Genomic DNA, 12,598 nt, shown 5'->3' with positions numbered 1-12,598 from the left:
AGACAACCTTCGCGTAAAGCGAAAAAACGACGGCCCGATTCTTATCGTAAATTGGATAATCGAATCAAACAAACGACGGCACAAACGCTTGGCCGGCGAGCCAGCCAGCAGGTTCGCAGCAGGTCGCAGTTTCAAACGGCTTATTTACCCAAATCACCCAAAACGGTCAGTTGATTCAATTTAGAGAGCCAATCAACGAAACGCACTTGACGCACCCCGGCACACCCCCAGCCATCCTCCCGATGGCTTGGTATGGCCGATGAGACCCCCGGACGCTTATCGCTTAGTTGCGTTCCGACGCTTCATCTCGCGAGTCGCGACCCGTCCGAGTGTGTCCGTGTGTGCCAGCCAGAAGAAAGCGACGTGTCGACGATCGTTTTTCCTCCGACCGGAGATTGAAAGTGATCAAACAGAGGCCAAATAAAACTGCCAAAGATCTGGGAAGCTGGGGATCGGAACGAAGGCACAATTTTCACTTCAGCCAGCGCAAACAAAGTTATCTCGATTAGTGATTATAGAGGCCGTTTCTAGCCGAAACAACACGGCTGGTGGCACCGTGAAAATGAATCTATTTCATGTGCTGATTTCGGCCCACGGTTGGGACACCACGTCCGATAAGTCGTCGTCGTCGTCCGACGGTGGAAAGTTGGGTGCCCGGTGCTAAGCGGTGCTTTTAATTGGTGTTTATGCTGGCCTGGCAAACAGCCGGCACAACTCAGCGACGAAAAAAAAAAAGGAAAGGGATAACTCTCGGGTGAGAAGTTCTTCCCACGTTAAGGGAGAAGGACACTATTATCTTCTTCAGAATCGAAAGCTTATTTTTCGAGCCCCGGTGCGTTCCCGTGCTAGCGTTTGTTTCGGTGCTCAGGCACCACCACGGTGCCTTACGGAAGTGGTTTATTAAATCGCTCAAATCCTCACAGTGCCCAGTTGTTGTTTTAGAGTCTTTCGGGTTCGGGTTTTTTCCTCGGTTCGTTGCCTTAAACTACAAAGCCTAGAGCTCTTTCCGCACGATAATAACGATGGTTTGTGTCGCGAGTGAACGTACGATCGGAAGGACAGTAGTACCGGCCAGTACGGTGCCGGTGTGGCCACTGATAGCATTGATGGTGATGGCGGAACTAGGCCAAATATTTGGCTACCACATCCGGCACATCGAGGAGGAACCGAGCCACCAGCTGCAGCAGGACCTGATGGACTTTATCGATCTGGTACCGTTCGAGGATGTGCAGCGCTTAATGCAGTACTACTATCACTACGACGTCGAGGTGGAGAGTGCCTTCGACTACGTGTCCACCGAGGACTACACACAGATCCGGCTGGACATTGTGAATCTGGGAGAGGTGCGCAGCTTCCGACGCTATCTGGACAGCATCGGGTTCAGCGTGGAGAAGGTGTGGACCGAGCTGAACAAGCGGTTCGATGCGGACGACATCTTTGCCGAGCCGGACGAAAGCGTCAGGATGTGTGAGTAGCGCTGCCCCGTATGAAATGGAACAAGTATCTCACCAGAAATCATACACCACAGACAGCAACTATTGAGCTGATTTTCTTACCAGCCTCCACAGAAGGATTAAACGAATCGTTCGGTTGAACGATTCCGGGAAAGCTTTCCAATTATGCATCCGATTAAACATTATCCTACAATAGTACGAGTACTTGGGCAAGGCAAATATGTCCTCGTTTGAGATTCATCGCCAATTCCAATTATCTTATTGCAAAACCGATAACAATCATGTAACTTCGAATTGCGTTGGATTGTGTGATAAAGAAGCCTTTGTAATTTAGATGCCTTTTGAAAAAGCGAAAATGCTTTGTGCAACTTTCCTGGCGATTATGGACGATAAAGCCCACCAGTGGCTGGGAAAATAAACCGTCCACCTTCTGGACATAGCGCCGGATAACTTCATGAAGAAGTTGCTACACTACTGTTAACCACCATATGTCCAGACGTATGAAGACTTGCCCCAGTACTTTGCTTACATCGGGAGCAAGAGAACTGGGAGAGCGTCTGCACTGCCCAACGGGCCAGTCAGCAGAAGTAACTTCATTATTCAATCACCCATGAAAGTGCCATTTTACGTTGCCTGCCCAGCAGCGGGTGGGCAAGCAACCGCAGACGCAACCGGTACACGGCCGATGCGGAGCAGATTTCAATTTAAATTGATTTCACGCCGTCTTCAAAGTCTCGCACCCACCGGAAGTGCATACGTACAATTGCAATGACGCCGTTCGCCCATCCCGAAGACGATAATCTTGTTTCGTGTGGACCAGAGAGTTGACGCTGGGCGCTCGCGAATGCGTTGTCCCGGTGTGCGTTCGGTTTGCACACAAAACCCGGGCCGGCAAGGCGATTCAATCAGGGAGCAAACGTACGTAAATGCGCGTCTTCATTTGACACTTCCGTCGTTAGCATTTCGTCGGCTTCCTGCGGCAACCGTCGGAAATCGAATCAAACGTCCGGAAAGGTTGGTTCCGCCAGGAAGGACGGACGGACGACCTGGTTCGCTTTATGAAAAGCCGACCCGTCGGAGTCGAAATGGAATAATATTCAATTAAATTATTTACGATTTAATCCTGCACTTGCACACTGGGGCCGATGATTGTGTCCCCGTGATCACCTTTCGGGCACAACCTGCATGTAATGGGTCGCTGTTGCATATGGGCTTGCAAATGGGAAAAGCTTCGTCTCAGTACAGGCCACCGCTTTCTTCGCTGGCGGCCTCTAACCACAATACGCTTCAGCAGCTCTGTTTGGTGTCTAACGGCTCTGGTCAGGGCTGTACTTGTACTTTGGAGTGGGAGTATAATACGTTACGGGCGCGTTCTTGAGTTTTGTGCCCTACAATTACGATTATATGAAACATGGCAACAAAACAGTGAAGGATGGGAACACAGTGTGTGTCACAGAAATAGCATTTGAGTGGAATTGATGGAAAAGTTTTCTGTTTTGTAACTTCTGGGACTCTACAAGCGATGGAGAAAATTTCGAAGTGATGGGTATGGTTCCGGGCGGTTCTGGAAGGTAGGTACAAACGAATTGTTTGGAACCGAAGGAACCGCTGGAACTGTCGGAAACGCCGAAACTGTCAGAACCGTCGGAACCATTCGATCTGACGGAACCTTTTGAAGCGTTTGAACCATCGAATCGAACCATCGAGCCAGTGCCGACGGATCCGGACAGTTCTGACCGTTCCAAACCTTTCTGACGGTTCCAAACGGTTCCAGGTGGAACCGACGATTTAATTTCTTCGGAATCGGAGATAAATTTGCCGGATGCGGAGTGGGAGCGTGAGTGCATTCCACAGAACTCATCACCAGACTCTAGAAGCTTTAGAGATCTTAGCCTTCCTTTTTTCTGGCTTCCTTGCCTTCAAAATACCCGTAGCTGAATAGTAAAATTCTGACGCAGGTCTCTATGACTGCTTTCTTTAAGTGATATGTGAAGAACCTAATAGGAAATCGTCAAATTACAGGCTAAAATAAGTATCTCGAAGGTAACTAGTAAAATGCATATACAGTTGTCGTGAAGCACACTGTACAAGTACTGAATATCCCCCATAGAATACGCTGTACGCGCTGCAGGACCTGAGCTTGATTGTCATAAACATAAAACCACAACGATCGTCCGGCTCGTGTTGATCGGGGAAAACCACCACCACCACCACGCCCCTGGCTGCCGGTTGATGACAATTTGGTTGATTGTATTTGGTGACGCTGATGAAAGTTGTGACGATTGCGTTTTCGGCGTTCGGTCGCCCACATCCGACCGTCAAAGCCTGCCAGGCAAAAGCTAATGAAGCTTTTGCTTTCGGTCATTGCAAACGGCTGAATGGCCAGGATTTGCCAGGCAGCAAGACGTAATGCAATCCCTCCAGCAAATCAGAAACCTCCATCGCCACTTCATGAAGCGTATGACAAAATGGTCAACCGAACGTATGCACCGGCGGTCGGCAATTGCAAGCGGTTTTGCAAGTGTAGCAAATTAAATTATTAATCAATTACTGTTAGCCATCGAGCAGTGTTCCCGCTAACAAGCGGCAGAACACAACGGCACGGCGGTTCGGTTTCGAGTAGCGCCGAACCAACCGAATCGAACCATTTACCGAATCCCAATCGAAGTAAAAGTTGATTCCAGCGTGTGCCATTGTGCCCACAATAGGGATCGGTTGGAAAACTCGGCAACAAGACCCGAGTCGAAAGAAACGAAGGAGAAAAAAACCAAACACCAAACCTAGTTTACCATTTTCACCCATATGTTTCCCCCCTTTTCACTCTCCAATTGTGTCGATTGCAGTAAATCTCACCACCAGAGGATTGAATGGATTAGTCGATGACATATTGGCGCTGCTGCCGCAGGACGAAATAATCCTGCTTTTCTTCGACAAGCTGGAAACGAGCAATGACTTTTCCTTCTTCTTCGAGCAGATCGGTAGCGGCGAGTTTGAGAACGTACTCAACACACTGCAGGTAGGTTTTGGCGAACCGTTCACCCATCCCCACCCCGCTACTTTTCCATCCCTTTTTACGATCATTCAATCAACGAAATTGTCACCCCCACTGCACTCCTTCCCTTGCCGGACGCTGTGCCGGATTTAGGGCCAAGCATCTAATGCACCAAGCCCAGGAGGCACACGCACACCGAAAGGGGATTCGAAGTTCCGATGCTTGAAATAGAACCCCTTTTGTTACCTTTTTGTGGTGTGCCCCGTTACAAAAATACCTTCATATTTGTGATAGATTTTGATGGCATTTTTCTTTTTTCTGTTTTCTTGCTTCTTGGCCAGTCTTCACAGCAGCTGCGGATACTTCTCTGGAGACTGCAGCGGCACGGATTCGATATTCCCGGATGGATACAGCTCGTGCAGAAGTATTTCAGTTTCAGTAGTTTCTAATTCTTCCCAGTGTGGGGCTTTCCCTTGGGGGTGGATCCTTTCTTCTTCTTCTCTTTTTTTAGTTTCGATATAAATAAGGGGAGGGAAAAATACAGCTAACGAACGCAACCTGGACACGATACACATTTATATTTCAGTGTGCGTTGTGTTCAGCATAATAAAAACTGAAACATGTGTTCCTCGGTAAGGGTATTCTATGAATCGATACGTTGTGTGGTAAATAAAATTGTGTGTAAACGATTGCTAACATGATATTACTGTGAATTACCGAACAAGAAACACTAGAGCATGCGTGAAGAAGAATATTTACACGCCGAAAGATTTGTGGATTCGCTATTTTTAACCCAACTCCTGATCGTTTCTGGTACAAGTTTATTATTCCTCGAGTATGTGACCTAACTTTTCTGATGACAAACATCGACAATATCTAAATTTTTCCTTACCAACTACCTTTTGTCCGTGAAGAAGAGCTAGAAATATTCGATGGTCGCCTAGTTGTCCGGTGGCATTCTCATAACATATAACGACCAGAGTAGTGCAGCTGAACTGAACTCGACTTCCACACAACGGGTGGTTGACTTCATTCGAAGCTAATAGAACATTCCTAATGCATCCGTCACTCCTGGTGTTTTACATTAGCCCAAAGTCATCTCCACTCAAAATTTGAGTTTTTTTTCTTCTTTTGCATTGTTTGATAAGCTTCGATACATTGAAGAGTTATCAAGCTGTAAAGTTTATCTGATAAGAATTTGGCAAGATTTATTTAAATTAATGAGCAGATCAAGCACTGGTGGATCAAGCCTTTTGGAGCCTACCACATTAAGTCTGCTGAGGTCTGTCTCAAGGAATCGAAGGCAAAGCGGCGATAATAGACGAGACTCTTTATCAGGAGTCATGAAATCGAGGCCTCCTAATAATCCAGGCTCTCAGAATCGAACAGCTTACTTATCAGAAGGTAAGCCTCTGTCGATATGAAGGGGTTGTCAGGAGCTCGGGGCCTAAAGTATGTGCTTAGTTTGCTTACACTATGATCTACCCTTGCTACTAAGTCTTGCAAGATTTCACACAATTTGAGATTTATTAAAGAAGCAACCAAGCCCACACTATTTATTAAAAATATTAATAGTATAATCGTAGAGCCTTCAAGTCTGACCGAGAATCTCTTAGACAATATACAAAGGGCCTCTCTGATATGTCTTTTAAGCACACGGATAAATAATTACTGTTTACACTTCAAAAGGAAGTTTATTCATCTCCGATTTGTTAAGTAATTTGCGATTTTAATTTAAAAGTTTGCGAGTACCACACATTATTGAGTTTCTGAAATGATTTATGAAAGATCTTACAGCCTACTCAGAAAAAAGGATCTTTTATAGCAAAAACGAAATCATTCTACCGAAAAGGGTTCCCGAAGTACATGGAACAGCAAATAAAAAACAGAACATTCGTCTTCCTTACACGACACGCGCGGTAAGCAAACTTCGCCCGCCGCTCATTGTTCAACCCGCCCTAAATCCGGTTAAAACTTGATCAAAAGCGCGTGTTAACGCGAACGCTGGCAGATGTCCTCTGTTTGCGTGTGCTTCGGGCACGCTCGCTACTAAGTTCCAGCCAGCCCCAGTTAAACTGTTTACGTTCGGCAAACACATACCCGCGTGTTTCCGCGTGGCAAGGTGGCAAAAATATAAACTGCTTTTTGTGCAACCCCACGGATGATTTTCCTTCCTTCCCCACTAGGTGCGGAACAGTAAACAAATCTCGCCACGGTGAGGGGTGCAAACGAAGAAGGATGAAAAAAAAGAACCTCACCTAACTAACTCTGGAAACTACCAACTTCATACTATTAACCCTTTGCGCTCTTCCACGTAATATTTCACGCTAAACTTGTTTCGCACGGACGCATCTTCAGCAGGAATTAGTTGGAAGAAGCGTAAGAAAGGAAGCAACAGCTCACAAAAAAAAGCCAGATCGCCAGTTTTCCACCAGGAAAAGCTTTCCCCGATCCCTCCCCCCCTCACCTCCGGTGGTGGCGTTAGACAGGGGACGGGAATCTCCATTATTCTCAAGTGCTTTGCTGCAAACCGAGAATAATCGCCCCCTCTCTTTTGCTTTCTATCAACCCTTTCATTATAGAAAAGGGGCGATTTTCCTGCTGGGACCCGACCCGTGAGACACAAGCTGTGAGCTTAGTTTACCCTTCCCGAGTTAATCCGGCAAGCAAGCTTGTTAAGTCTATATAATGGTATATGAGTCAACGGTACGGGTCTCGGCACTTTCTGCCGTCCGCCCACATGGGAGCTCCACCGGGGAGTCCTTAGCCAAATGAGCTTTAAAGCCTCACCGCGCTAGAAACCGAGAAACGAGGGAAGTACTTTCCCACGTGAGCTCAGCGAGTGCTTTATTCGATTTATTATTCCCTTACAAATGATCTGACAGACAGGCAGTGTTAAACTTCCAGGAAGAGATGTTTAACATAAGTGATCTCTTCTTCGAAATCAGAATAATGCTCAAGAACCAATGCCACCCAGCTAGCGTTTGTCTTCGGATTTAATAAACTTTCAAAATTCAACTGTCAATAGTGAACGGAAAATTAAACAAGAACTGTTTCCAACGACTTTTCGGACTGTTTCGGGTACGATTCAATTTTTCGCCCCAAACAGCAGCAGCCCGAAACAGTGGACACATCTGCTCGGCACCGTAAATTAAACATTGACTGCAGGCAAACCGGTTTTACCTAATGAAAATTATGCTACAGCGATAAAAACAGATCATTCTGGCGCTGTGATCCTGTAGCCCCCTGCTGGATGTTGTCGTCAACGGTTGGGTCTAAAAGCCGGCGCATCGCACCGTACATCGGGATAGCGCCGGACGGTATTTAATGTGAATTCTAGTGTGTTTGCCAAACAACAATATTAACTTGATGGTGACTCGTGGTATAATTAAACGGCTCGAAGGCACAGGACACTGCGAGAAGTTTTGGACCTGGAAGAACATTTAAAAGACGAAAGTGCGATGTAGATATTTGATGACGTTGCAAGAAACTTATATTGCCTTGCCATACGGATTGTTTTTTAAATAAACAGAGAGATCTATTTCTATCAGAAAAAATCATTCATTTGTTCAAAATTGTATATTTCCAATGTTCTCTACAGTAAACACTAAAATTGACAGCAAATACAAGGTGTTTAAAATGAATTTGAAAGTTATCTACAGAAGAAGAAAAACATGGGAAAAATCAGGCTAAAAATCAACAAACAAAACAGCTTCTTTCAATAATTCGGACAGAACTCTTTCTCCATCAAACCCAACACAGTGAGACAGCAAAAAGTGTGCAAAAATGCTGCTTCTCTAACCAAAGAAGAATCATGAAAAATATAAGTATAATATAGGTAGGTAAACGTACTACTTGATGGAAACATCATTTACTCAATTTAACTCCCATCAAGCAAACTTTACGGTTGTGGAAGCGCCAAACACTAGGGTCGAGGTTTCGACTGAAATATCATCGTGTCGAACAAAAACTAGCCCATAGTTTTTTTCCTAGGCACTGGGCAGGCTACAGCAAAAAAAAAGGATTCAAAACACATTGGAAGTGATACAAATTCGAAAATGGAACAGTTTTCGTGTAGGAGAATTGTGCCAGATGTGAACAAAAACTCTGCGATGATGAAAATCAATCACTTCCATACGTTGCTGGTAGAGAAAATTGGACACATTAATGTTGTAACAGCAACACAACAGCCCATTGTAAACTGTTCTAATCGAGGGAAACTCTTTAACCTAATGTCCCATCTTCTTGCTCACTCACACAAAAAAAAATCGACCCGAAACGATGAGATGAAAATGTTTTCCCCTGTACACTTCCCTGTCATCGAGGTCATCGAGCGAATATTAATCATCCCGAAAGTGTGTTAATACATCGTCATCCGGCCTAATTCTTCCTGCTCGATGAAAGAATATACATCAAACGATAGCAATCAGCCGGGCCTTATTTCACTTTATCGGTATGTTTATGCCATTTCTACCGCCGGATCACGACAAACAGTGACGGTCATCGTCGTATTTCAACGCCCGCTCCGAAACCTTCCTGTTATCAGTTGTACCCTTATAAATTTCAATTATAATGGACGCTACCAAACCGGAGCGCCGTGAAGGTGGAACCAACCTCACTGGAGAAGAAATTAAAATAACTTTCATCCCGAAAATAGGAGAGAAAAAACAACGCAACGGAATCTTCTATCTTTTCCCTTAACGACGGAAGGATATACTGCGGAAGAAGTTTGTGTGCTTTTCCTTTTGAAACTGGAGAAGATTTAGTATGTGAGGAAAGGGAACACACACTCAGCCCCACATTCCTCACGGCATACGCCAACAGCTTCCCGTATGAGACGCTACCTCAACTAATGATTTCAACCAGTACAACCAACGGCCGGGCGAGCGTCCCAGCACGCAGGGAAACCTTTCCTTAAGCAGAGCTACTTTGCGTCGTAAATTGGGTCACCTACCTTTTTTCCCCTTTTTATTTATTTCTTTTCCACTTTGGCCATACGGCCACTTTGCCCGAACGCTCTAAAACAAGCTGCTGAAAAACTGCCTGTCCCATCTTGCCGGCAGGTGAGTTGGCCGAACAAATCCCTTCACTCCGGGAAAACGGAAAGCGTGGCGCTAGATAAAAATTGGCTTAGACGTTAGGAACCGGGCAACCAAACTTGCCCCAAAATGCATATCAAATTTATGTTTTGCTCCTTCGCTAACTTTTAGCCAAACTTGGAAGCGAACGTTGGTGGGTTGGGAAAGGAAAGTGGCATTAGCGGAGGCAGTTTCCAAAGTGCGATCAAAGTGAAACCTGGCCTTGCCGGAATTCGTTATCGAAGTATTACGGAGGAATTGAGTTTTGTCCGGGTGGGGGGGGGGGGGGTATGATATTCGATGAAATCGGGACCATTCGCTCGTAATTTGAGCTCCCCAGGGGAAGGGAAGGAACCTGGGTAGCAAGTAGGGAAAACATATTTTTGCCCAGTTCTTGCCGATCGTTTTAACGAAGGGATTGGTTTTGTTGGAGTTTCTTGAGCTTGTTTTGCGAGGATGTGTCGTATTTAGGGCCTTCAAAAATTTTTTATTTGAAGTGAAATTATCATCGGCGATTCAACGTTGAATTTTTTTTTTATAGCGGATCTCGTTTTTCGCTTGTGTAGAGGCCATTTTTTTTAACGGAGCAAAAGGGGCGTGATACGCTTGTATCTTATTTTTTTGAGTTCATAGTGGTCTAAAGCCTACATTTCTTGAATTAAAGCATATTCAATTGCTATGGCCAGTAATCTGTTTAAGAGAGTCAATTCATTTTAATGTTATGGTCTAGTATTATATCTTGGAAACCGACCGAGGTTATAGAGCCGCGGGACGGCAGGACCGGGGTTCAAAACCCATGGAGATCACCTCCCCGTACGCAGAATCCTAAATCTAATACCTCTTCAAATCTGATCTTGACGCTAAGCAATCATCAACATATTCTTTGTGTTGAATATTGACCCCATTTAGGCGCGAACAGTTCGAACCTCTCCAATACTTCCTTTGTGTATTTTTTGATTACTAACATATCAACTGGTCTAGTGCCGTTTACTTGACTGATAACTACAGACTCATTAATGCCATCAGTCCTTCTGAGTTCAGAAGGCTCAGAAAACGCTGAAAACCCTTTGAAGACAAGGTCTTCCGATGCCATTCTTAGGACAAGGCTTACATGCCGGACTCCGGATAGTCTAATTAGATCCACAGCACTGAGTTCGTCGTTACAGTGTCTGTAACTCTATTCTTAGTAAGATCATAAAATTAACTGCTCAACCAAATTCTTTTTTTTTCCTTGGCACTACAACCTCGAGAGGTCTCGACCTGCCATTTCTGGCTTTCTGTGACTTAATTCTACCCGTAGTAAAGTAGTCAGCCTTACGTTAAACCAAATTCTACATTATTCAAATATAATGTTAAATTTTCCATGTTTTTCCCTCTTAAAATGTTCCATTAATCTCTCATCGAAACGGGGGCCCCCTTTTCAAAACCCATCCAAGTGATCTAAATGCACCATTTTCTGACGAAGTAACTAATCCTTTCCTACCAACCCTAAGCGCCACTTTTAACAACAACAATACTCACATCGGCCCAAAAACCATTTCCTACTTTAACTTCTCCTCTACCACGCTGGAAGAATTCAACCGAACCGCCGACCGACGCGATGCACACGATCTCATCATTTATGGGTGCAACGTTCCGTATCGGAGCGAATGTCACTACATCCGTCATCGAAAATCCATCCCCCGATGGATGCTCGTTATTCTTCAGCAGACTCCGGCCCCGTTGCTTAACTGTACCCACACACACACACACACGAGCACAGCGGCGGATTGCATTTCCATGCTAAATGTTGTGAATTCAATTTCACGCTCCCAACCATGATGGTCCGTGTGCTGGCAGCCACTGCAGCCGTACGATGGACAGCCAGCCGGAAGGAAGCACGGGTTCGGTGATGATGCGCTTTTGCGGAGGAGCACACAGCGATTTTAATTTATGCGACAACGTCACTACGGAGACACATAAATACATTTCCCACAGGTGTCATCATTCAGCCGGGGGATGATGTGGCTGGCTGCGGTGGCTTTTTGCATCGGCAGTCCACTTTTTCTTGCATTCCACAGCTTCCAGAGGGTTGGTTTTGGTAGATGAGGCTTATGGGTAACATGGGAGATTCCTTTGGGATCGGTGCCACTGTTAAAGGTATCGAACTGTGGATGAAGCGATGATTCAATGCAACGTATTATCGGTCTTTTGATTCAAACAGAAGTGTTTTCAATTCCATTTTTAGTAAATCGGTTTAATTCCTAGAAATTGATTCAATATTTGTCCCAAAAACGTTCAGAAATATTCCCAGAACTATCATTTATATGATAGATAATTAATTTATATTTGTTTACCATATCATTTCACTTAATTTTTCTTCATTTTAATGAGAGAAAAACCTGAAATATTCATCCACATCCTTCCAGAAAAATTGCAACATGACGCAACCAAATAAAATATTGACATGTTAAACAGACATTAAATCTCACGCATGCTTATAATTCACCAAAATGAATAAAAACCCTCTGTGCGCACGAAAAACATTATACACAGCGCTACACAGAACATGATCAATAACATCATGGTAATCAGAGCATGTGATCGTCATCACCGTGTCTATTTTGAGCATCAGTGTCATTGAGCACAGCACTTAAAAAGGAAAAGAATCACGGCATACAATGAGCGAAACAAAAACATCCAGCTCGCTTTAAAAGGTTGATAATGTTCGGTCTGTTGAAGGACGAGAAAATGCATTTCCACCGATGCATATACAAGTATTTCCACCACCGACCACCGACACTACGCCACCCATGTGAGTGCCCGTTGGGAAAATTTATTAAACTCTCGAGTGTTTTTAATTACAAATTGCCCTGCCCGATCACGGTGAACCCCGTAGGTTGCCCGTACAGAATCCCGGAAGCGGATTTGGGACCGGGCAACGCCGAAACAGCAGCAAAAAAGCGCTTCATTTTCCACCACCCACCGGGTGGCACAATTTTCTCTGTTGTTTCGAATTTTAATACTGTTTATGTTTTTCCTTCCCGGTCGGACCCAGTTTGCCATCGACTATTTACATATATTTCTTTCTTGTT

The 12,598-nt window shown here is 44.8% G+C and overlaps 1 protein-coding gene across 1 annotated transcript; it reads left to right on the top strand.

Annotated features, from left to right (window-relative positions):
- Positions 1–281: 281 nt before the first annotated feature.
- LOC118515883 (protein G12-like) lies at positions 282–5,147 on the top strand. The gene is made up of 3 exons (XM_036062072.1): positions 282–1,467; positions 4,298–4,470; positions 4,788–5,147. Exons 1-3 carry the CDS (start codon positions 1,023–1,025, stop codon positions 4,893–4,895), a joined length of 726 nt encoding a protein of 241 aa, XP_035917965.1. The 5' UTR covers positions 282–1,022; the 3' UTR covers positions 4,896–5,147.
- The last annotated feature ends 7,451 nt before the right edge of the window (positions 5,148–12,598 follow it).

The sequence above is a fragment of the Anopheles stephensi genome, unplaced genomic scaffold, assembly GCF_013141755.1.
Source record: "Anopheles stephensi strain Indian unplaced genomic scaffold, UCI_ANSTEP_V1.0 ucontig2, whole genome shotgun sequence".
Lineage (NCBI taxonomy): Eukaryota > Metazoa > Arthropoda > Insecta > Diptera > Culicidae > Anopheles > Anopheles stephensi.
This window is presented reverse-complemented; position numbering and strand designations above follow the sequence as displayed.